The 24,676-nt window shown below is 39.2% G+C and overlaps 2 protein-coding genes and 1 non-coding gene across 28 annotated transcripts in view; 1 reads left to right on the forward strand and 2 right to left on the reverse strand.

The window, feature by feature from the left end:
* Positions 1–214: 214 nt before the first annotated feature.
* On the reverse strand, positions 215–2,250 carry RPS27A (ribosomal protein S27a). Its single transcript, XM_086326863.1, has 5 exons — positions 2,188–2,250; positions 1,740–1,794; positions 1,306–1,391; positions 800–931; positions 215–403 (listed from the first exon to the last, which is right to left on the reverse strand). The coding sequence occupies exons 1-5, from the start codon at positions 2,233–2,235 to the stop codon at positions 254–256; spliced, it is 471 nt and encodes a 156-aa protein (XP_086182989.1). The 5' UTR covers positions 2,236–2,250; the 3' UTR covers positions 215–253.
* A 465-nt stretch (positions 2,251–2,715) lies between these two features.
* Positions 2,716–24,676, forward strand: part of CLHC1 (clathrin heavy chain linker domain containing 1) — a 34,593-nt gene continuing 12,632 nt past the window's right edge. For 2 of the 26 annotated variants that reach the window (XR_015136893.1, XM_086326844.1), the window contains exons 1-9: positions 2,716–2,825; positions 5,694–5,950; positions 10,344–10,531; positions 12,477–12,610; positions 12,980–13,181; positions 13,292–13,404; positions 13,753–13,837; positions 16,023–16,129; positions 21,368–21,542. Coding sequence is in view for 18 of the 26 variants with exons in the window: in XM_086326844.1 (XP_086182970.1) it covers positions 5,774–5,950; positions 10,344–10,531; positions 12,477–12,610; positions 12,980–13,181; positions 13,292–13,404; positions 13,753–13,837; positions 16,023–16,129; positions 21,368–21,542 (1,181 nt within the window). In the remaining 8 variants the exon portion in view is untranslated. Of the gene's footprint in view, positions 3,041–5,693; positions 5,951–10,343; positions 10,532–12,476; positions 12,611–12,979; positions 13,182–13,291; positions 13,405–13,752; positions 13,838–14,225; positions 14,852–16,022; positions 16,130–21,367; positions 21,543–24,676 lie in introns of those variants that run through there. The other 24 variants (XR_015136895.1, XM_086326845.1, XR_015136892.1 and 21 more) reach the window with 19 other exon arrangements.
* Positions 20,886–20,958, reverse strand: TRNAE-CUC (transfer RNA glutamic acid (anticodon CUC)). The gene has a single exon. It is a non-coding gene; the product is annotated as a tRNA-Glu (tRNA).

Below are 24,676 nucleotides of genomic sequence, written 5' to 3' on the forward strand. Positions count from 1 at the left end.
GGCCAGGAATGCTGTTCATTATCCTACTGATGCACACCAAGGCCCCTACAACCAAGAATTATCAGTCTAAATGTCAATCCTGCTAAGGCCAAAATAACTGGCTTAAATCTAAACAACTGATACTAAATACAACATAATTCTGCAAAGTACAGGTTACTTTAGAAAATCTGATGCTTAAAGTACACTTTTAAAAGCAGTGCAATAAAACCCAACATTTAAATGTTAGCTCATATCTTTATTAACCAATATACAATTACTTGTCTTCTGGTTTGTTGAAACAATAGGTCAGACAACATTTGCCACAATAATGTCTGTCAAAGTGACTGGCCATAAAAACTCCAGCACCACATTCATCTGAGGGACACTCCCGGCGAAGGCGACTGATTTTGCCATTCTCATCCACCTAAAAAGCAGAAACTTGCTATTAAGATAATCTTGCAACATATTCTGAAGTCTAAGTGACTCAAAATATTTATCCTTTAAATTACACGACAATGATAGTTTTTAATATTCACAAACCAAAGCATCCCAAATTCTCACCAGTAATTAGTACAACAAAGAGTTGAGTTTTTAAAGTCCAGCCATGCAAGTAATGGACAGAGTTAAGACCTGAACCCAACTCACATTAGAACCCAAAGCTTAGTTGAAATGAAGTAGCTACAGGTAATCCCCATTACATAAAGCCCAATCAAATACCGAAACAGGAAAAAAACTCCAAACTTCTTTAATAAAAAAGAGTTTGAAACCAGAAATGCAAACAAAATTATTCATCTATAGACAAAAAAGTTATTTGGCCCACCTTATAGTATTTCAGAACAGCCAATTTAACCTTCTTTCTCTTATGCTTGTTCTTCTTGGGAGTGGTGTAAGACTTCTTCTTTCTTTTCTTAGCGCCACCACGAAGTCTCAACACTAGATGAAGAGTGGACTCCTGTTATTGAACAGAGAATGAAACAGGCTTTAAAAATGCCTACATTAATGCTAGTGTTCAGAGAAGAGACAACTAGTATCATGCACCTTCTAACTGGATGTCAAGCACAGCCACAGATGATGGAATGTTGGGGGGGGGGGTTATCTGATTCTTACATAAACTGCTATAGAAAGGTTAAATAACATCATGGGATGCAATGTGCAAAAATCCAAAATGTAGGGGTCTGTAGCAGCACTTCTCAAATGCTGATGCAAGAATCACCTGGGATACTATTGCTAATTGAATGCTATTCTCCCTACTTTTGAATGCTGGTCAAAATTCCCAGTTGTAAGACATATATTTATACTTAAAGGGCTGCTTTCCTCCAAACAGACCTTTTGAATGTTGTAGTCAGACAAAGTACGTCCATCTTCCAGTTGCTTGCCAGCAAAGATCAGTCTTTGCTGGTCAGGAGGAATTCCTAATGGGAAACAAGTTGAATACATAAATTAAGTGATAGCAAATTAAGCATATCTGCTCAAGATTTACAATCCTGAATCAAGTAAATGGTACTGACAGTCATCAGTGAGTACTCACTACAGTAAAGGTGTAACTGTAAATGTTTACACATTTTAATCTCATTTATTCTTAATATAGGTTAACACAGCCACTTTACAGAAGACGCTAAGAGTGTAAATTAGCCAGCTCGTTTGAATTCACACACGTCTACTGTGTTATTCCAAAAGCATTTTCGTACAACGCGTTTCACAGCAAGTATGCCTAGGGCCTGTCTACAGATGAGTTTTTGAATCAGAAAATATCAACTTGCCTTCTTTATCCTGGATCTTGGCCTTTACATTTTCTATTGTATCCGAGGGCTCGACCTATGAGTTTTAAAACGCAAACATTGGTACCAGAGTAAGAAACTTGAAAGTTCCCCAGGAACCGAGCTGGTGGGGGCCGAAGCCTACCTAGCAAACCCCCGGATTGCGTGGCCGGGCCACACGTGCTCGCGCCCACCTACAGGAGCGCCTCCCTCCCACCGCGCGACGCCGGCTCCGGCTACCCTGTCGGAACGCCTTGAGGTGACACGCTCGGACTTCAGTCACAGAAAACGCGCCCTAGGCCGCGGCTCAGCAAACAACCCTCACTTCAAGGTCAGATTTTAGAAGCCCGGCTCACAAACGCGTTGTACGGCGGAAAGCAGCGCGCGTGCAGAAATCCGCCTCAGGCCCTCCCTCCTTCAGGCCGCGGCTTCTCCCCGGCCTGGCCCGTACCTCGAGAGTGATGGTCTTCCCCGTCAGGGTCTTCACGAAAATCTGCATCTTGGCGGCGGTTCCACCTGAGGGTGAGGAAAAGGAGGAGACGGATGAGACCCGGAGACACAGAAGGGGCGATGGCAAGTTACGGGCCAGAGCGCGGCCGCATGCACACACTCACCGCAGATGGCGGATCCGAAAGGAAGGCCGCGCGCTGGTCCAGGAGTTTTCCGGGCGCTCCAGGAGGCCCCGCCTCCTAGGCGGCCACACCAAGTGCCTGAGCACTGTAGCAGCGGCTGTCCAGCCACATGCCAGACTAGGTCGTGACCTCATTTCTCCTCCTTCTAGCTTAGCTTATTTCTCACTTTATCCTTCAGAACTTTCTCGAAATAATAGTTTTAAGCAACTTAAAAATGTCTTTAAAAGACTCCCCCTGTAGTTGACGTGGCTAAGAGGGCCTTTAAAAGGGGGTGGAGTTAAAGGGGCTTCCTGAGGAGAAGGGAGGAAATGGCAGTGTCTTCTGGGAATTGTAGTTTGCATTGCTTTCTTTTCGGCAGGACTACTTGTCCCAAGATGCAGTTCCGCACCTCTCGGCTCCGTAGTTACTATCGCCTAGCGGTGGGTTTGGAGAAAGGGATTAAGGTGAGGAGAAAGAGGCAAGTGCAGTAATGACTTCGGGGAGATGGAAACGGGTCAGAAGTGAAGGGGAGGGAAGGTTAAGAGGCTGGAGAAGAGCAGGGGAACCAAAAGTGTCGTCACACACTAACAGAGGCGGTGAGGGGCGGAGGATCAGCGATCTACCACCAGAAGCTCCCAGGGCCTTCAAGGGAAGGGCCTTCGAGTGACCAGCTCCAGGCCACCAGAAAAATAGGTGGTGTCCTCAACCCCTTAGGCTCTCCTAGTTTGCGAAAGAGCCTATCTAGTATGTCACTACGCAGTGTGAAAAGGTTTAGTATATTAAGTCTCAGGAGTTTTCAGATTTTCAAATGAAGTCATATGGGAAGGAAACCCGATGGAAGTTTATTTACTGCAGAATCTCCAAGTTTGGACGTTGGGAGTTGTAAAAGTCCTAAGAGGAAGTTTTTGGAGTATGTGTAGGGTGCTCTCCTGGCAAGGCAGGCGGGTCAGCGAGCTAAACCTTTGCTACGCGTTTGTGTTTAGTCGTGTCCCGACTCTGCGACCCCATATGCTAAGCCGGCCAGGGCCCTCTGTCCATGGAATTTTTCAGGTCAAAAATACTAGAATGGGTAGCCATTTCCTTCTCCAGGGGATCTTCCCACCCAGGGATCAAACCTAGGTCTCCTGCAGTGCCGGTGGTTTCTTTCCCTGCTGAGCCATTCAGCCACGAAGCTGAATCTCTGGGGGTGCCAAGCACCCCTCAAAACACAACCAAGGAAAACAGGGGCTGTCGGGGTGGGGCTGAGCTGCCGGCGAGGGGCGGTGGGGGGAGGGTGCGCAAGCAGGGGTGGGGGAGGGGGGAGGTGGAAACAAACAACAAAACTGTACATTTTTTTTAAAGTTTGTTGAAAAGAATATTGTCTTATTCTATAAAACATTTCAAACCTAGTTAGATATTTGTAATCAAAAAAAAAAAAAACATTTGCTCAGAAAGCAGCACTTAGGGCTGCCTGTCCTATATACCCTGCAGTCGGACAGGAAAAGAACTGAATATGTCACCCTTCTGATATTCTAAGGCAGCTGGACTGGCAGCTGAGTAAGGGAGAGTGATGGTGAGGTGATGCGGAGAGGGTGGGAAGTGTTCGAGGGTGCCCACTCTCCACAGCAGGCAGGAGCGGGGCAGAGGGCAAGCTTGTGACTGGGGCAGTGAAAATAAACGATTGGCTCTTATCAATCAACGCCTTTTGCCATGCGTACCCTACTAATGTCTTTATCTCTCTGCCGTTCTCTGCTTCCTCATCCCCAAATTCAGGCTTCTTAATTTTCTCTGTCCCCAGTCGTCTTCTAACCCACCTTTATTTTGCCGCCAAAGTATTGTAAAAAGTAAAAATGATTATGTCATTATGCTATTTCACCATCAAGATAAAACCCAAATTCCTTAGTGTGATAGTGAACCTCTGCCTTCCTTAGAGCCTAATCTTCCAAAGCCATTACTCGCTTTATGCTTTATTAACATTGAGCTAATTGAAGTTCCTGACATGTTTTTCCTACTTTGGCACTTCTGAGGAATCCATTTCTTCTCTCTGGTACACTCTTCATCCCATATTCTGCCAATTAATCTCCACTTTTACAGCAAAACTCCTTGAGAGTTGTTTATACTCATTGTCTCTTTAATTCTCTTCCTTCCATTGACTGAACCTACTTCTGGGGACAGGCTTTTTGTCTCCCCTCCTATTCCAACTGAATAACTGTGGGAATAACCTCCGTGTTGCTAAATTCAATATCCATTTAATCTTCTTTGACCTGTCAGCAGCGTTTGACCCAGTGGATCATGCCTTTCCTCTTTGAAACACTTTCTTCACCTGATTGACTTCCATCTCCGTAGACCCTCTTTTCCAGGCTGTTTTGCTGCTTCCTCCTTATCTGCTAGACCTCTAAGCTTTGAAGTGCCCCTCAAGGCCCTGTCCTTGGATATCTGCTTTGCTTACATTTCCCAGATCTTTTTCCATTCTGTCTCATAACTTTTAAATATCATTTATATGCAGATGACTTATAAACCTCTTTCTCACTCAGACTACTCACTTGAACTCCAGCTTCACATACTAGCTGTCAATTCATCATCTCTAATAGGTGGGCCCAAACTCCTGATCTTATGAAATTGATCTTCCCATCTCATAGAAGGCAATTCCATCTTTTCGGCTGCTGAAGCCAGAAACTTTATGGTCCTCATTGACTCTTCTCTCTTTCCCACTTGGCATCCCTCAACAAATCTTTTTGGTTTTATTTTTGATGTATGCAGCGAACACTTCTCACAGCTCTGCTGTTAGCACTGTTTCAAGCCACCATTATCTTTTGCCTGGGCTGTTGTAGTAGCTTCTCAGTAATTCTGAGTTCAACCCTTGTTTTCACGGGGCAGCAAGAGCAATTCTTGGAAATGTAAGTCAGCTGTCAGTCTTCTGCACACAGTTCTCCAGTAGCTTCCTGTCTCAGAGTTAAGCCTAAGTTCCTGTAAGCAAGGCTATCACTCCCACACCAGAATGACTGGAGGCCACAATATTTGACCTTGTTTGTTTCACCAGGATGCTTTCAAACTAGTGTTCCCACATGAAGCAAATAAAATGCTAATTAAACTTCTGTTAGAAAATGTTAAGTTAAACCATTCGATCTTATGAAACAAATGCTTCTTTAGTAAGAAAAGAGCTTTTTATTGTCTGGTGTTTGGTATTTCTATCCCAGAGGTATAGTATAGCACATGACAGTAGAATTTATTAGACCTGTTCACTCAGAGGTTGAAATATTTATTTCATGAGATCCATGAGATTTATTTTCTGATACATTTTATTTAGATCCATATTTGACCTAATTTATGTAAAGCTTTAGATTAATTGATTTTTTTTTTCTTTCAGGCTTATCAAAGTTTTGGCTTTGTTGCAAAAGCAAATCAAGACTTAAATTTTCTCTGGTGAACAGGTGTCTACATTGACGTATGTCCGTCCAGGAAATAAATAAGCATGCTGTTCTCCCTCCTATCATTAGTGGAAGTGACAAGGAATTTTTGGAAAGAATGCAAAGATACGTAATTACAGAAACTGAAAGAGTATGCTGTAATGAGGAAGGACCTGCTGATGAATATTACATCATATACCGAAACGTTTTTGATAAGGTATCGTAATGCTCTAAGACAGTGGAGTTTTTATGTGGTAGAAATGGTCCATCCTGACAATAAGATTCATACCTTAGTAACACCACTGCTTGTTTGACTACTTCTGTTTATCAGTTTTGAAAAATTTGTCCAATTTGTCAGAAAGGGATGAATGTGGGAGATGCTATGCAGGATTTATATTACTAGACAGTTAATGAGTGTTTCAGTTATCATAGCTTAAGGCTATCAGTTTTAGAGCTACAATCTGTGCCTTCAAACATCATTTTGACCTTCCATCTTAAATTATTATCCAATTTGTTAGGAATTGGGCTGTAGCCAGAACCTGGTGATTCTTCATCGTTTTGGGTTGGTTTGTGGTGTCATTAAAACCTTGCTTTAAATTTGATCTGTATTACTGAATTGAGACCCCTCGTAGATTAGCGGTCCAGATAGGCACAGTAAACAAGCAGTTGGTACACGCATGCTCAGTTGCTTCAGTCGTGTCCAACTCTTGGTGACCCTGTGGACTGTATCCCGACAGGCTGCTCTGTCTACAGAATCATCCTGGCAAGAATACTGGAGTGGGTTGCCATTTCCTCCTCCAGGGCGTCTTCCAGACCTGAAAAACAGAGGTCAGAAAATGCTGCAGTTTTAGCTAACATTTGATTTTGCTTTTTAAGATTTTAGAAAAACCATCTTTTCTTTATAAACGATTGCAATATGGCCATGGATCCTCATTTTTTTAACCTCACTTTTTCTTTTTCACCTGTCTTTGAAGATGCCCTTACAGTAAAATAAGTGAAATTAGCATCCTTTCCTCCTTACCTGGAAGAAATAATTACTTATGTTAAGACTTCTGTAAACTATTTGTCTCTGAGTTAAAAAGCCATAGGCAAGATAGAAGAATTCTGTTTTGTTTAATTTTTAAACATTATACACTGAGTCTTATTTCTCCTCTAAAAAAAACTAAAGGAAAAGTGAGCATAAAGTAGTCATAGATACCTAAAAGTGGAATTAAGAAAATTGACGCCTATCCACTGGGCTTCCCCAATAGCTCAGTTGGTAAAGAATCTGCTTGCGATGCAGGAGACCCTGGTTAGATTCCTGGGTTGGGAAGATTGGTTGGGGGATAGGCTACCTAATCCAGTATTCCTGGGCTTCCCTTGTGGCTCAGCTGGTAAAGAATCTGCCTGCAATGTGGGAGACCTGGGTCCTGGGTTCAATCCCTAGGCTGGGAAGATTCTGTGGAGAAGAGAAAGGCTACCCACTCCAGTATTTTGGCCTGGAGAATCCATGGACTGTATAGTCCATGGGGTCACAAAGATTCGGACACAACTGAGTGAATTTTACCTCACTTTACTTCACTTGCATATCCATAAAAGTATAAATTGGAAAAATGAGTCTTTTCTTCCTTTAAAGTCATGTAGAAAATCTGTCTTTAAGAACTGGTACGTTGGCAGGTTAGCTTCATTTTATAAGTTGTCATGGTCAATGAAATTGTTTTGGTGTTTTAGTCATTAAGGAATATATTAGGTGAATGTTTATAGGTAGCATATTGAATAGGTTTTATAAATATCAGAAATCATGCTGAGACTCTACTTGTGTGAAATCAGCAAGGGAAAGTTATAACTGTAGCATACTTATTTTTGCATATACAAATGCTAACACTTGTCACAAATTTTCACACATGAAGAGCTCTCTGCTTTAAATTAGTATAGTTATGGTGAAGTCATTTTGGAGGAGGTGTTGGTAAATTTAATTCCTAGAAAAAAGACAGGAGATTAAATAAAAGATGATTTCTGTATCTTTAGTCCTTTTCTCCCTACCCACCAAGATTTCCATTCGAACTATTTGTACATTATACAGTTATACATTGTACATTGTGAAGAATCCTATTCTTCAAAACTAAGAGGGGATCTGAAATAGAAATCCTGTGGTACTTAGAGAAACCTTTCTTCTAGCTTCTCAATAAAATAATCTGCCTTTCCATTTTCATGTTATTCTAGCACATTTGGTTGTTAATAAACTATTAATGTAGGAGAAGGCAATGGCAACCCACTCCAGCACTCTTGCCTGGAAAATCCCATGGACGGAGGAGCCTGGTGGGCCACAGTCCATGGGGTCGCAACAGAGTTGGACATGACTGAGCGACTTAGCAAACTATTAATGTCTGCCTTCTCTAATCTTCCCTGTCTTTTGGAAGGGTCCTAGTTTGGCAAAAGGTGAAAGTACCAACTTATATCTCTGAGTGCTTAGCGCCAGAGAACAAGTACCAAATTCTGTTTAAAATCAGAGGTAGAGGATTCAGCCTAGAGAACCATGCCTGAATCAAGGCAAGGAGACCTGAGGCTTGTGTAACAAGAATTAAGGGTAGGTTGCAGAGAGAGCGGAGGACTTAATAAGCAAAGAAGATCAAGGCTAGGAAGAGTGAGTTTCAGGAGATATGGGTGAATTATAGAGACAGCCGGACTCTGGAAAGTGGCCTTTTGTGTTCTCGTCGTGTTTTGTGCAAATAGTGTATGTCCCGTGAGTAGGAGCTGAGGTGGAATGAGTGCCATTCCTTTTATTCCTCATAGTTCTGTACCTGGGGAATACGGCTATGTTTTGGAGGAGTTAAGGGAAGCCTTAATATGGAAACTGAAACTTGAATGCCTAAAGGTCAGGAAGGTCATATGAGAGTTCAGTGTATTGGCTTTAAGAGAATAAGGAATCATGGGGACTGTGGTAAAATGAAGAATCCAATTTAAAGCTACAGCTGACTACTGCCATTAAAGGAATGGGAGTTCCATGCTGGTAGATTGTTCAGAGTTTTCAGAAGAAGCTAAAAATATGGGCTTTGGGTGAAATTTCCTAAATTTTAAAATATTTTGCTGGCCAACCAAAACTATTCTACCTCTAGCATACCAGTTTGCCTGCTTTACTCTAATGCATTTTCTGTGCAGTCTTAAAAATTCATGAGTGTCTTTCTGAAATCTGTTTATCCTAGTAAACCCATGGGAGCTGATCATGATGTTACAACAAGTCCGTTTTCTATCCATTAACATATCTGAGTTGTCTTGGATTGTTGCAGCACATCATAGAGGCTTGTGGAGTGGAGGATAGCAGGGAACAGTGAAGTGTTTAGTTTGAAAGACCACAAATTAATTGTCTCCATTTTATTGAAAATTGCTGGGCAGCAGTCTTGATTTTGGTGGATAGGTAGTTTGGTCATGCCAGAAAGATGACCAGTATCTTCCACTCAGAAATCCTCTTCTGGTGCTTGGTGTTGATCGGTTATCTCCTTATACCATTTTTTTTTTTTTTTTTTGCCATACCACTCTTGCGATCTCAGTTTCCCTACCCAGAAGTGAACCTGGGCCACAGCAGTGAAAGCACAAGTCCTAACCACTGGGCCAATGGGGAACTCCCCTTCTTATACCATTTCTTGATAGACCAGATGTCTTTCTGCATTATTTTTTTCTAGGTATTTTCTAGCTATAGTGGAGTATACTACAGACTATATATGTAGCAGGGGTAGAAAGCATAATTGTATCTTTCAGAGGAAATTGTGGATTGGTCACATTTATTCCTTATATCACTTGACACCTGAAATTCTCATGAGTTGGCAACCATAGATTATTTTTAATGTTTTTGTTTTTTAACTTCTTTAAAGTGTTTCTTAGTTATGATTGCTTTTTCATTTGGCTAATGCCTACACAAGGTTAACCAGAGAAAAAAAGTAAAAAACCAATAAGCAGAGTATACAATGAAGTCAGGTCCTTCTCATTTTAGAACCTACTTACCCTTTCTTTCTCTATAGTTTTCTTCTTTCCTCCTCTGTAGGTTTCTATTTTCTTCCATTATTGTTCCAGAGATATGTACATAAACGTCATTTTAAACCACGAATATAAGATGTGAAGGGTTTTCTACAACTGTACTTGACATCTTGGGGATAGAAATGCAGTTTGGTAATTGAGATTATTGATCAACAAGAGCAGATGGGTTAGAAAAACAGGGAGATGAAGGGAGTCTAGGATTTTAAGGTCTGAATGAAGTCAGAGACTAGATTTGGAGATAGTGAGGGATGATATGTAATTGTATTTAAGAGATCCAGAGTTGGGATAGTTAGACCTGGTATTGGTTTTAACTGACTTAATATAATGTATGTGTTAATTCCTGAGTAGAGCAAAAAATGTTTTTTTCTCAAACTCACAGAATTGTAATGATTCACAAAGATCATATATTCAGTAATCATGAACTGTCTTTAATATCCAGGCATATTGCATATAAGTGCAAGCTCAAATTTGTAAAATTTTAGATTTCTAATTGCCCATCATTTCATTAAACAAAATTATAATGCTATTTGCAAGGTTTTTGATCTATAGTCTTCTAGGAAAAAATTCAGTACCATAATCAGAAAAAAATCATGTTTCAGGTAATAGAATATGTCACTGCATACAAATCCATTCTTACTTCAATAAAGAAAGAATACGACACATTTATTGAGACAATAAAGAAAGGCCAAAGAACTGCATTTTATCTTCATGGAAAACTTAAAGTTTTGGCAGGAGAGCCCACAGCATTGGTATATCACAAGAAAAGAATAGCCCAACTTCAGGCAAAGTAAGTATATTCGTAAGTAGCCCAAAAGGTGATAATTGCTACTTGGTTTATTAACTAGCCATTGTAACTGTAACTAGTGATTCTTAGTCATCTTCAACTTTGATTTTATTTTAAAGCCATGTTTTTATGTTACCCTTCCTATTGAAATTACTCTATTTTTACTTGAAAAATAATACTAATTCAGTTTGGGAAATTTATAATATCTCTTAGGATAATTGGAGGCACATTGTAGTATCGTAAAATGAAGGATGCAGATAATTGCTCCAGGTAATTTCTTGCATGGAAGGTTTAATGGTACAATTTCATGATTACCATCTGAAATAGAGCACTTAATCTTGTGATGCAAAAAAAGTAAGTAACCTACTGGGAGATGATAAAACTCTCACTCTTTTTGAACAGTCTCAGATTTTCAGTGTTCCATTTGGTAATTGATGGGTAAATTGTTCTTAGAGATAATTTCAAGTCAACCAGGAAAATTATGTGAAATTTGACCTCCATTTTTGGTAATGTAGCTGGCTAGAGGTTGGGATCACTTCTTGTTGGGAGAAAATGCTACATAAATAGTAAAAAAAAAATGTTTTTTTTGAAAGGGACAGGAGGCGGATAAGATAGTAACAGAAATATTAGGGCAAAATCAGAAGACAAAAGATAGAGGAGCACTAAAGCTTCTTTGGAATCAAGATTGCCGGGAGAAATATCAATCACCTCAGATATGCAGATAACACCACCCTTATGGAAGAAAGTGAAGAGGAACTAAAAAGCCTCTTGATGAAAGTGAAAGAAGAGAGTGAAAAAGTTGGCTTAAAGCTCAACATTCAGAAAACGAAGATCATGGCATCTGGTCCCATCACTTCATGGGAAATAGATGGGGAAACAGTGGAAACAGTGTCAGACTTTATTTTTTTGGGCTCCAAAATCACTGCAGATGGTGACTGCAGCCATGAAATTAAAAGACGCTTACTCCTTGGAAGGAAAGTTATGACCAACCTAGATAGCATATTGAAAAGCAGAGACATTACTTTGCCAGCAAACGTCCGTCTAGTCAAGGCTATGGTTTTTCCAGTGGTCATGGGTGGATGTGAGAGTTGGACTGTGAAGAAGGCTGAGTGCCGAAGAATTGATGCTTTTGAACTGTGGTGTTGGAGAAGACTCTTGAGAGTCCCTTGGACTGCAAGGAGATCCAACCAGTCCATCCTAAAGGAGATCAGTCCTGGGTGTTCATTGGAAGGACTGATGCTGAAGCTAAAACTCCAATACTTTGGCCACCTCATGTGAAGAGTTGACTCATTGGAAAAGACCCTGATGCTGGGAGGGATTGGGGGCAGGAGGAGAAGCGGACGACAGAGGATGAGATGGCTGGATGGCATCACCGACTCGATGGACGTGAGTTTGAGTGAACTCCGGGAGATGGTGATGGACAGGGAGGCCTGGCGTGCTGTGATTCATGGGGTCGCAAAGAGTCGGACACAACTGAGCGACTGAACTGAACTGAATAATATTTGGATTTCTGGGTTCCAGAACTATGAAAGAACAGATTTCTGTTGTTTTAACCCACCAAGTTTGTGGTATTTTGTTGTAGCAGCCACAGGAAACTAATAGGATTACTTAACAAAAATGATGTTTAAATTGCAAATGTAGTTTTCAACTAAAGGGAATGGACCTAGTACTTTGTGGCCAGATTATTCTATTTAACATTTACAAATTTCCAGTAAGGTTACAAATCATAGTCAGTATAAGATTTTATTGATGCTTTGAAAGAGAATGGTTTCTCACTTATGAGGTTAGTTAACTTCTTAGCCATTGTTTTGTAAACTTTCACCCACATTCATGGTACAAAATGATAATTAGCCAAATTAAAGTAATAATTTAACCTGTTTTACTTTGAGTGATATGATTAAATAATTAGTTGAAAGAAACATATTAAAAAAGCCTTTCTGATTTTCAGGATGGGACTTATTGAAAATAATTCCTCAAAGATTCAATTGCAAATAAATGAAATGAAACAAGTCAGGGCAAAGTATGACACAAAAGAAGAACAATATTGTACTTTCTGCAAAGATCCTTTAAAACCTATTCCAGGTACAGAATTTTGTTTAAAATATTTGTGAGAAATTCCAATTGTTTCCTTAGCATGTGGGATCTTCCCAGACCAGGGATCAAAACCTGTGTCCCCTACATTACCTGGAAGATTCTTAACCATTGGACCAGCAGCGAAGTCCCTTCATTAAGTCTTCAGTGATGATTTGTTTAAAACTTCCAGCCATTTAGAAATGTATGCTAATGTTCAGTAATCTACAAGTTCATACTGCCATCTCTTAATTATTTCTTAACATAGTCAACCATCTGACCTATTTTATTAATACTAAGACTTGCTCTTTGAGCACAAGCATCCCACACTGCTTGTGTGGGACACTGCTTGTCTTGTTTGATTTTTTCCCTTTCCCTTAGGCATGACTCTCCAAGAATCTGTCAATTTAGATGCTCTCACTAAATACTTGAAACATCTTGAAGGTAAATACGCAGAAATGGAAGAACTTATGTCCAAAAAATATGTACCTATTCAGAGGAAGGCAGATTTAGATGAGGAAATGACTGTGGTATTAGAACGGCGAGATTCAACTGAAAATCTGAACAATGAATTACAGTTTAGGTATGAAAGTTGCATCTATGTTTTAAAAGTTTGAAGCTTTTATTTGATTTTAATATTCCACTGTTTGATTTTAGGTTCAGTATGTCATTAACGTTTTTTTATCTTTATAGTCATCAAAAACTGCAGGTTATTTCACAGGCACTTACTTTGTGGGTAAAATCTGATATGAGCAGATCATTTCAAGACTTCGTGGAGAACATTCAGAAAAGTAAAGATTTACACGGTAGATGATCTGTATTTTTTAAGTATCATATATAATGGAAAACATTTTGTTTCCCCTTAGGCTGAGTTTTAAAAATGTGAAAATGTACTTACTTTTGTTAGGGATCTGTTACCCTATGGGCTTCTTCCTTCAGCAGTTGGCAGATAATCTGTAAAGAGTAAACTTGGTTAGCCAGGGAGAGAATACCTGAAAATAAGGAAGCAAGAGATGGGGAGGCCATTCAGTTTAGGAAGAGGCTGGTACTATTAGAACTATAGCATTAGATTGTTGGTATTAAACATTTGTGTTTGTTGTTTTTATTGATTGATAACCTTAAATATCATCTGATGATGCTGTTAATATTTACAGATAAACAAGGCATTGTTGAAGAACTACTTGAAGAAGACCCAAGCAAGGCAAAAGAAGCTGAAATTTTGCTGTACTTCATTGAAAGGCAAATATTTTAAAAGCTTTGATCTTCCTTAAGCTATTATAGCATTTATTTAATATTTGCTTAAATGCTTACTCAATATTTAGCATTTTTAGCATCTTTTTGAAATATTAGCATCTTTTTGAGCTGTAGTCTCTAGCTTTTGTATTTTTTAATAGCTACTCTAGTAGACAAATTAGAAAATAAACTAGAATTTTTAGAATATAGATTCTTTATGAAAATAAATACCAGATTGATGGTCTCAGAGATTTTATGGAAGATATAGCTAGACTATAGTGTTAAGTTTTACTTATATTTTTCTTGTATTCCCTAACCATTGACCTGATCTTACAGAATGTTTTTGAGGACATCTCCTTTTATTTGTTTATTTATTTTGGCCTGTGTTCGTTAGGTGTTTGTTGCTGTGCGTGGGCTTTCTCTAGTTGCAGAGAGCTGGGGTTACTCTTCGTTGTGATACACGGGCTTCTCATTCCCACGGCGTCTCTTGTTGTGCAGCAGAGGCTCTAGGGCACTTGGGCTTTGAGCACTGGCACTTCAGCAGTTGTGGTATGTTGGCCTAGGTGGCCCTCGACATGTTTGATCCCCCTAGATCAGGGATCGAATTCATGTCCCCTACGTTGGCAGGTGGATTCTTAACCACTGGACCACCAGGGAAGCCCAGGAACATCTTCCTGAATCAGATTATCCAAGCCAGTTTAGTCCTTCTTTTCCTCATTTGTATCCTATGACATATTAGGAAGGCATATTTCTCTCTAATATGTATTAAATTATTATATAGTGTATGCTACTGCTGCTAAGTCGCTTCAGCCGTGTCCGACTCTGTGCGACCCCGTAGACGGCAGCCCACTAGGCTCCTCTGTCCCTGGGATTCTCCAGGCAAGAATACTGGAGTGGGTTGCCATTTCCTTCTCCAATGCATGAAAGTGAAGAGTGAAAGTGAAGTCGCTCAGTCGTGTCCGACTCTTAGTGACTCCATGGACTTCAGCCTACGAGGCTCCTCCTCCATGGGATTTTCAGGCAAGAGTACTGGAGTGGGGTGCCATTGTCTTCTCCAATATAGTGTATAGTAAAGGCTTAAAGAGCTCTGACTTTATTCTTTTTTTTAAATTTTTAAATTAGAGGATAATTGCTTTACAATGTTGGGTTGGTTTCTGCCATAAAACAGCGTGAATCAGCCATAAATATCTGTTTGTCCCCTCCCTCTTGAACCTCCCCCATAAGACTTTATTCTTTATTTATTTATTATTTATGTATTCTTTATTCTTTAAGAGGTTGATTCATAGGCTATGAGGCCAGTCTGTAATGAACATATGTAATATTACTAGTCTTCTATGTTAAACAGTTTTCTCTTGTTGATTTGCTTGTTGATATGATATAAAGAAGGGGTAAAGATCATTTTGAGGCGCCCCAAAGCCTGGATTGTTTCCTCATACTCTGTGCTTCTCTAAGTCTTCCAGCTTCACATATAAGAGAAAAACCCTGAGGATAAAAGTTTTATGTATTTTGCTTAATATTATTTCAGTGTTTTTCCTCCTCTGAGGTTCCACATTCATTTGCAACACTTTAAATCCTCTTTGGCATAGTTGTATTAATAGTGAGGTAAGAGTTGAGCTGGAGACATTTTGCCCTAGGAAGAGGAGTAGAAGCTTAAGTTATCTGAACTATTATCTTTTCTTCTCTCATTTAGTCTCACATTCAGTTGGGAGTCTGGTTACTGGTGGAACAACTTATGCTTCTGAATACCAAGGACTCCTCTTGATTTTCAGCTTTGGCAGCATATGAGTTCAATTAATATTTACCCTACATTGAGCCTCTAAGCAGATTGCCCTTCTTTCCCTGGTTCTCCTTTTCTTCTGGAGATGATATGAGAGGAAAAAAAAATCTGAGCTCACTATAAATTCAGTGAAGTTCTTTCCATTTCCTATGGATTATTCTAAGTACTGAAGAATAAGGTACATAATCAGGTTCAAGTCACCTAGCAGGTGAGAATCTTCTTCTGAAGCTACAAAAAATAATATTAGGGAAGGGAGTGAAAGAATATCTTAGAGAGTGAATGGATCTAGTTATAGTTTATTAGAGGTGTTTTTTGTATTACTATACTACTATGTTTAATATGTATTAGACATTTCTAATCAGTTTTCTTTACTTTTTTTGTATACTATTGTATAATGAAATGCAATGACTGTAGGTTCAATGAATTAATCTCACTTGGGGAATATGAAAAGGCAGTTTATTTTGCAGTGAATGGTCCTAGAAGAATTCTTCAAAACATTGGGACAGTGAACAAATTTAAGGGTAAGCATTTCTCTCTGAATCTTACATGTATATGCTAATTATACTTTTTTTCCCCCCTGATAGAATGGGATGAATATTGAACTGGAAAATAAGATGCAGGCTCCAGCCCTATATCTATCATTTACTCAGTTTCCTTACCTATAAGATTAAGGAGTTTGATTAGGCTTTCCCAATTAAGTTATGAAATATTTCAAGTGTACAGAAAAGTATGAATAACGGCAAAGATTGAGGGCAAGAGGAGAAGGGGGCAACAGAGGATGAGACGGCTGGATGGCATCACCGACTCAATGGACATGAGTTTGAGCAAACTCTGGGGAATAGTGAAGGACAGGGAAGCCTGGAGTGCTGCAGTTCATGGGGTCACAAAGCAGCAGAAACAGCTTAGCGACTGAACAATAACAATTCACTGCCAAGCTTAAAAATGTGAATATTTTGTCAGGTTTGCTCCACTTCCTTTAAAAGCAGCTTTGTTGTAGCGAGTCAACATACATACAATAAACTGTACACTGTTAAAGTATAGAGTTTGTTAGGTTTTGACATATGTATCCTCCAAAAGTTCTCTCTTTGTCCTCAGTGATCCCTCTCTAAATCAAATCCCTTAACGATTATACAGTGGAAGTGACAAATAGATTCAAGGGATTAGATCTGATAGAGTGCCTGAAGAGCTATGGACGGAGGTTTATGACATTGTACAGGAGGCAGTGATCAAGACCATCCCCAAGAAAAAGAAGTGCACAGAGGCAAAATGGTTGTCTGAGGCCTCACAAATAGCTGAGAAAAGAAGAGAAGCTAAAGGCAAAGGAGAAAAGGAAAGATACATCTATTTGAATGCAGAGTTCCAAAGAATAGCAAGGAGAGATAAGAAAACCTTTCTCAGTGATCAATGCAAAGAAATACAGGAAAACAATAGAATGGGAAAGACTAGAGATCTCTTCAAGAAAATTAGAGATACCAAGGGAACATTTCATGTAAAGATGGGCACAATAAAGGACAGAAATGTTATGTACCTAACAGAAGCAGAAGATATTAAGAAGTGGTGGCAAGAATACACAGAAGAACTATACAAAAGAGATCTTCATGACCCAGATAACCACGATGGTGTGATCACTCACCTAGAGCCAGACATCCTGAAATGTGAAGTCAAGTGGGCCTTAGAAAGCATCACTATGAATAAAGCTAGTGGAGGTGATGGAATCCTAATTGAGCTATTTCAAATCCTGAAAGATGATGCTGTGAAAGTGCTCCACTCAATATGCCAGCAAATTTGGAAAACTCAGCAGTGGCCACAGAACTGGAAAAGGTCAATTTTCATTCCAGTCTCTAAGAAAGGCAATGCCAAAGAATGTTCAAACTACCACACAGTTGCACTCATCTCACACACTAGCAAATTAATGCTCAAAATTCTCTAAGCCAGGCTTCAACAGTACGTGAACTCTGAACTTCCACATATTCAAGCTGGTTTTAGAAAAGGCAGAGAAACCAGAGATCAAATTCCGAACATCCATTGGATCATCGAAAAAGCAAGAGAGTCCGAGAAAAACACCTACTTCTGCTTTATTAACTACGCCAAAACCTTTGACTTTGTGGATCACAACAAACTGTGGAAAATTCTGAAGGAGATGGGAATACCAAAACACCTGACCTGCCTCATAAGAAATCTGTATGTAGGTCAAGAAGCAACAGTTAGAACTAGACATGGAACAACAGACTGGTTCCAAATTGAGAAAGGGGTAGGTCAAGGCAGTATATTGTCACCATGCTTATTTAACTTATATGCAGAGTACATCGTGGGAAATGCCAGGCTGGATGAAGCACAAGCTGCAAACAAGATTGCCAGGAGAAATATCAATAACCTCAGATATGCAGATGACACCACCCTTATGGCAGAAAGTGAGGAAGAACTAAAGAGCCTCTTGATGAAAGAGGAGAGTGAAAAATCTGGCTTAATACTCCGCATTCAAAAAATTAAGATCATGGCATCCGGTCCCATCACTTCATGGCAAATAGATGGGGAAACAATGGAAACAGTGAGAAACTTTATTTGGGGGGGCTCCAAAATCACTGCAGATGGTGACTGCAGCCATGAAATTAAAAGACGCTTGCTCCTTGGAAGAAAAGCTATGACCAACCTAGACAGCATATTAAAAAGCAGAGACATTACTTTGCCAACAAAGGTCCATCTAGTCAAAGCTTTGGTTTTTCGAGTGGTCATGTGTGGATGTGAGTTGGACCATACAGAAAGCTAAGCATCAAAGAAATGAACTGTAGTGTTGGAGAAGACTCTTGAAAGTCCCTTGGACTGCAAGGAGATCCAACCAGTCTATCCTAAAGGAAATCAGTCCTGAATATTCATTGAAAGGACTGATGCTGAAGCTGAAACTCCAGTACTTTGGCCACCTGTTGCCAAAAACTGACTCATTGGAAAAAACCCTGATGCTGGGAAAGATTGAAGGTGGGAGGAGAAGGGGACGACAGAGGATGAGATGGTTGGATGGCATCACCGACTCAATGGACATGAGTTTCAGCAAGCTCCAGGAGTTGGTGAAGGACAGGGAAGCCTGGCGTTCTGCAGTCCATGGGGTCACAAAGAGTCGGACATGACTGAGTGACTGAACTGAACTGATCCCTCTTTCCCGCTACTCCCCTCCCTGTCACTGGTCTCCCTCATATGGCTTCTCTCCAGCCCCCAGGCAACTACTTATCTGCTATCAATCACCAAAGATTAGTTTGCATTTTCTAGAATTTCATATAAATGAATTATAATGTAGGTATCCTTTTGTTTTTTATCTACTAAACCCCAAACAGGAACTGCTTATCTAACTGGAATAACCATTCTTGGTTCAATTCTTTACAACAGACTTCTAATATTCCTAGAAAAAGATGTTCTAATGATCAATTTTAAAATTACTTGTTACACAGTATACCACAAACCATAATCTGAAATCACAGAGCAACAAAAAAACGAAGCCTGAAAAACAAAAAAACAAAACCAAAAAGTATAAGTGTAAAATTCTTTTGTTTGTATTTTGAAGTTTATTTCAGAAACAGTGAGAAAATTAATTTCTGTTGTTTTTTAAAGGCACCCAGTATGTGGTGACTTGTTACAGGAACTCTAGGAAACTAATACAGCGTATGTATGTGCAGTGTGTATATGTGTATGAGGGGTGCATATAGCTTCCACAGATGCTTCCAGAGATGTTCATCTTGCTCTTCTCACTCCACACTTGGGACCTTTCCTGCCGTACTACATAAGTATGCACTTATCTTCGGAGATGGCTAATGTAATAGTATTCATGCACTCTCCAGATTCAACTGAAAATAGAGGCTACTAATTTACTGTTCCCTTGGGCGGGAGAAATTGTCTTGAAATAATTGACAGCCTTTTTAGAATGGTGGTTCACTATTGTTTTTCTTCACTTTTGCCCTATTCCATAAGACAGCCAAATGCACTACAAGAAATTTAGTAGGTATGCTTTTTTGACTGATTTCTTGCACTGAGCATAATTATTTTGGAATTCATCCATGTTATTGCATCTATCAATAATTTATTTTTCATTGCTGAGTAGTGTTCTATTCTGTGAATAGAAATGCTTTATCAGATATTTTCTACCAATTTGTGGCTTGTCTTTTCATTTTCTTAACAGTGTCTTTCTAAGAGTAGAAGTCATTCATTATGTTGAAATCTAATTTATGATTTTTTTTTTATGGATTGAGAATTTAGTGTAGTACCTAAGAAATCTATGTCTACTCTGCAGAGATTCTTCTTCTATTTTTTTCCCCTAAGGATTTTATAATTTTAGGTTTACATTTAGGTCTGTGATCCAGTTTGGGTTAATTTTTATATATGATGTGAGGTATGGGTTAAAGTTTTTTTTTTCAAAGTTTATTTTTGCTGATAGCTATCTAGTTATTCCAGGATAATTGATTTAAAAAGACTTTCTCCACTCATTTACCTTTGTACCTTTGTGACAATCAACTGATTGTCTATTCTGTTCATTGATCTGTTTATCTTGAAGCTTGTACTACACTGTCTTGATTAATGTAAGCTTATAGTAAGTCTTGAAATTAGATTGTGTTAGTCTTCAAACTCTGTTCTTCTTTATCAAATTTGGTTTGGCTATTTTAGGTCTTTTATATTTCTGTTTAAATTTTTGAAGTCAGCTTGTAAATTTCTTAGGGAAAAAAAAAGGTCTACTAGGAATTGCATTGAATCTGTAGTTCAACATGGGGAGAATAGACAGTGAACAGTACTGAATATTATGACCCAGTGAACCCATAAATGTGGTCTATCTCTCCATTTTTGCTTTTAGGGTTTTAAAAAAATTTAGCAGTGTTTTATAGGTTATAGTGTTCTGTTTTTTGTTTTTAACATTGAAATGTTCAATTTTTACTCAGAAATTTTGAGACATCTTGCAAGTAACTAGGAACTCTTTCTTTGAATGTGCTCTCAACTTAGTATAAGTTAAAAGTGATAAAAATTTTTAAGTGATATTGGTATAGTCCTGAGTTTCTTTCTCTTCTCCCTTTGTCTTGGTCTACTCAAATTATGGCTTGCAAGTTTCAGTAAAAATAAGTGCTTGCAATTAATGCTTAAATAGTATAATTACCAGTGAAATTGAAAAACAGCCAACTTTTATTCATTTACTAGGTATGTGGATCTTACTCTAAGAAATTCACCAAAACTAGATTGGTGATAACTCACTGAGTGTTTTGTAGAATCACAGAATATTAAGTAAGACATTAAGTGAGATCCTAGTTCCCTGACCAGGGATTGAACCTGGGCCCACAGCAGTGAGAGCACTAAGACCTAACCACTGGACCACCAGGGAATTCCCATCTTTCACCTCCTTCTGGAGGCTCTGAATAGATTTCCATTCCATGCTGCTCTCATAACTTTTAAGTCAGCAAACTTTGGCATTCCTTGACTTGTAGACTCATCTCTCTAATCTCTGCCTTGGTTTTCACATAGCATATGCTATTTAGTCATTGTTGTTCAGTTGCTAAGTCATATCCAACTCTTTGCAACCCCATGGACTGCAGCACACCTGACTTCCCTGTCCATTATCCAAAATATAAAGTTTAATCCACAAGCATTAGTTAAAAATTACAAATGTTAATATATAACTTTAGATTAAAATTTTTAGAAAATGATATGAGATGAAAATAAGAATATGAAGTAAGAAAAAGTAAATTATTACTTAAAAGTATTTGACTCAAAACCTTTTCTTCTCTTTGTAGCTGTTGGAAAAATTAGAGGAAAACCTTCCCCATTACTTTTATTTTTTGAGGCTATCTTTAGCATAAGTCATGCTTTTAGACATCCTGTTGATGCAGTGCTAACTCTGGAAGGAATCAAGTGTGGATTGTCTGAAAAACGTTTAGACTTAGTCATCAACTGGGTCACCCAAGAAAGGTAAGCAAAGTTATGCTTTTAACTTAATTTTGAAATTTGCTTGATAAAGCATTTATCAAGCATAAAAAGTTCTCAAAATTTTAATGGTTTTCTTGTCAGTACATTATTTGAGCATTTATTTCAGATCTCTATTGCAATTTATCCAAAAGTATTTACTAAGCATTCATGGATGAAGTAATAAGGCCTAGTCACAATGAGCTCAGAGGTCAGGAGTTGCCTCAAGGCAATTGACAAGATGATTTGTGACCAGTTATTGGTACATGGAAGTTGATCAATAAGGATAGAAAAGGGTTGATCAGTATCATGCTGCTCAAAGGGATAACTTTATTTCAGACAGGCTATGGATACATGTAAAGGATAAGCCCAGGAGAAAATGTAAAAGCAGGAGGGATGTGAACCAAGGTAACATTTAAAAGAACATACAAACCAGCAAGCACAGGCAGGAAGTGGCTTCTTGGAGTTGAGTCTTGGCACAAATTGGCAGACTTGTACCAGGGTTGCCTTGGATTGGGTTCCCTGGAACCTAGGCCTAAGACAGGAATTTGGGTGTTCATGAAGGATGGCTTCTCAGGAAAAACCCGTAAGGGACTGAGTAAAGCAGAATAGGGAAATGAAAAGAGCCAAGCAAGGATGTGACCTCAGGCAAGTATTGACCTTATTTACAGAGGGACGCCTCTGAAGCATAAAGCACATCACAGAGCTGTTCCCACTTGACGGAAGGGGCCAGGCTTCCGTGCTTCTCCATCAGTTAGTCAAGGGCTGTGGGCTGCCTGGATAGGGTAGGAATACATAACTTTCTGGGCATGGTGGCTCCCACTAGCCCTGGGTAATCCCTTATGGAAGGCAAGCACCTGTGAGCCACTGAGAGCCAATACCTAGAGCAGCTGGGGAAGGGTATGCTGACTCAGTAAGGAGGATTTGGGCAGGACACCAAAACAGCATCTGCCTTAGTCAACCATTTGCATAATACAGATCTCTTTGCTTTTCACATTAAGTTCACTCCATCCAGGCACAGCTCCTCTAGGATTCTGTGGTCATAATTCTTGGGGAAACTTATAAGAGGAGGGTGAGCAGGATGAATTATAGCCCTTGTTACTAAGTCCTAGAACTGTAATTTGCTTTTTTACAGCTTTATTGAGATATAGTTTATATATAATAACCTATATTTATTTAAAGTGTACAATTTGATGAGTTGTTTAAAAACAGCATTATGGAGATATAATTGATACACAGTAGGCTGCACATATTTAGGTGTGTAATTTGACAAGTATTGACATATAGTTGCTCAGTCGTGTCTGACTTTGTGATCTCATGGACTGTAGCCTGCCAGGCTCCTCTGTCCATGGGATTTCCCAGGCAAGAATACTAGAGTGAGTTGCCATTTTCTTCTCTAGGGGATCTTCCCAACATAGGGATCAAACCTGAGTCTCCTGCATTGCAGGCAGATTCTTTACTGCTGAGCCACCAGAGAAACCCTGTTTTGTCATATGCATGCATCCTTGAAATAATCAGCACAATCAAGATGCTAAATACATCCACGACTCTGAAATGTTTCCTTATGTCCCTTTGTAATGCCTCTTCTTTCCTTCTACCACCTCATTCTACCTCCTCCCCATCTCTAGATAACCACTGATCTACTTTATATTATCCTAGTTTCATTTTCATTTCCTAAAATTTTATATATATATATATATATATATATTATTGGAATCACACATTGTATATTCTTTTTTTTCCTTGGTCTGGCTGCTTTCACTTATAATTACTTTGAGATTCATCCATATTAATTGATACTGATTATTTTTCTTCTCTATCACCCATTTCAGAGTCTTCTTACTTATATTTCTTTTGATCTTGATGGCTTGTCTAGTAGAATGACTGTGGTTACCATGCCTTTATCAAACCATGGGTTTTGTTTTTTTTTTAATTATTTTATGTTGGAGTATAACTGATTAACAATGTTGTGTTAGTTTCAGGTGTACAGCAAAGTGATTCAGCTATACATATACATGAATCTGTTCTTTTTCAAATTGTTTTCTCGTTTAGCAACCATGGTTCTTGATTTACCCGCTAACTGATTTCATTTGGCATGGGACTACCCAGAGATATAATAGTAGATCATCTGTCAATTGTAACAGACAACATTTGTATAACAAATGAATAACATTTGAAAAACAGCTATTGGGTTGTGCTAAAGATGGAGTATTTATCCATGGAGTATCAAAGACTGTTTAACTAGAAATGCTTATCATGAATCTGTATTCTGACAGACTCACCAAGTCATAAGTTCAGATTGGCTCAGAAGAGTCCATCCAAAATCAAGCATGACCAAGATAGTGCTCAGTCAGGCCCAGAGCACACAAGTAAGCTTCATGAATAAGTGGCCCAGACCCCATGTCAATTCCTACCGTCTTATGGGTACTGATACTACTTCCACAGCTTGTAACGAAGGGCTCATGCAAGGGTGAGGTTACCTAAGATAAGCATAAAGGAGAAGGAAAAAAACCAAACTTTGTTCCTGGAAGGTTAAGATGGTGTCTGGGTGATGCCCCAGGTAAATAGCAAGGAGAGAACACAGCACCACCCATCAGGAAAATTGGATTAAAGATTTACTGAGCACAGCCCCACCCATCAGAACAAGACCCAGTATCCCCCTCAGTCAGTCTATCCCATGAGGAAGCTTTCTAAGCCTCTTATCCTTCTCCATCAGAGGGCAGACAGAATGAAAACCACAATCACTGAAAACCAATCTAATCATATGGACCACAGCCTTGTCTAACTCAGTGAAACTATGAGCCATGACATGTAGGGCCACCCAATATGGACATGTCATGGTGGAGAGTTCTGACTCCAAAATGTGGTCCACTGGAGAAGGGAATGACAAACCACTTCAGTATTCTTGCCTTGAGAACCCCATGAACAGTATGAAAAGGCAAAAAGATAGGACACTGAAAGATGAACTCCCCAGGTCGGTAGGTGCCTAGTATGCTACTAGAGATCAGTGGAGAAATGACTCCAGAAAGAATGAAGAGATGGAGCCAAAGCAAAAACAACACCCAGTTGTGGATGTGACTGGTGATGGAAGCAAGGTCTGATGCTATAAAGAGCAATATTGCATAGGAACCTGGAATGTT

Source organism: Bos grunniens, chromosome 11, assembly GCF_055505025.1.
Source record: "Bos grunniens cultivar Pamir isolate PY7600 chromosome 11, Bosgru_T2T1.0, whole genome shotgun sequence".
NCBI lineage: Eukaryota > Metazoa > Chordata > Mammalia > Artiodactyla > Bovidae > Bos > Bos grunniens.

What these genes read in the sequence shown, in the direction of transcription:
- RPS27A (XM_086326863.1), bottom strand. Translation starts at nt 2,235, where the DNA reads ATGCAGATTTTCGTGAAGACCCTGACGGGGAAGACCATCACTCTCGAG. An exon ending in CAAGATCCAGGATAAAGAAG is followed by an intron (nt 1,392 to 1,739) that starts GCAAGTTGATAT and finishes GTTTCCCATTAG; the next exon opens with GAATTCCTCCTGACCAGCAA. An exon ending in CTGTTCTGAAATACTATAAG is followed by an intron (nt 404 to 799) that starts GTGGGCCAAATA and finishes TCTGCTTTTTAG; the next exon opens with GTGGATGAGAATGGCAAAAT.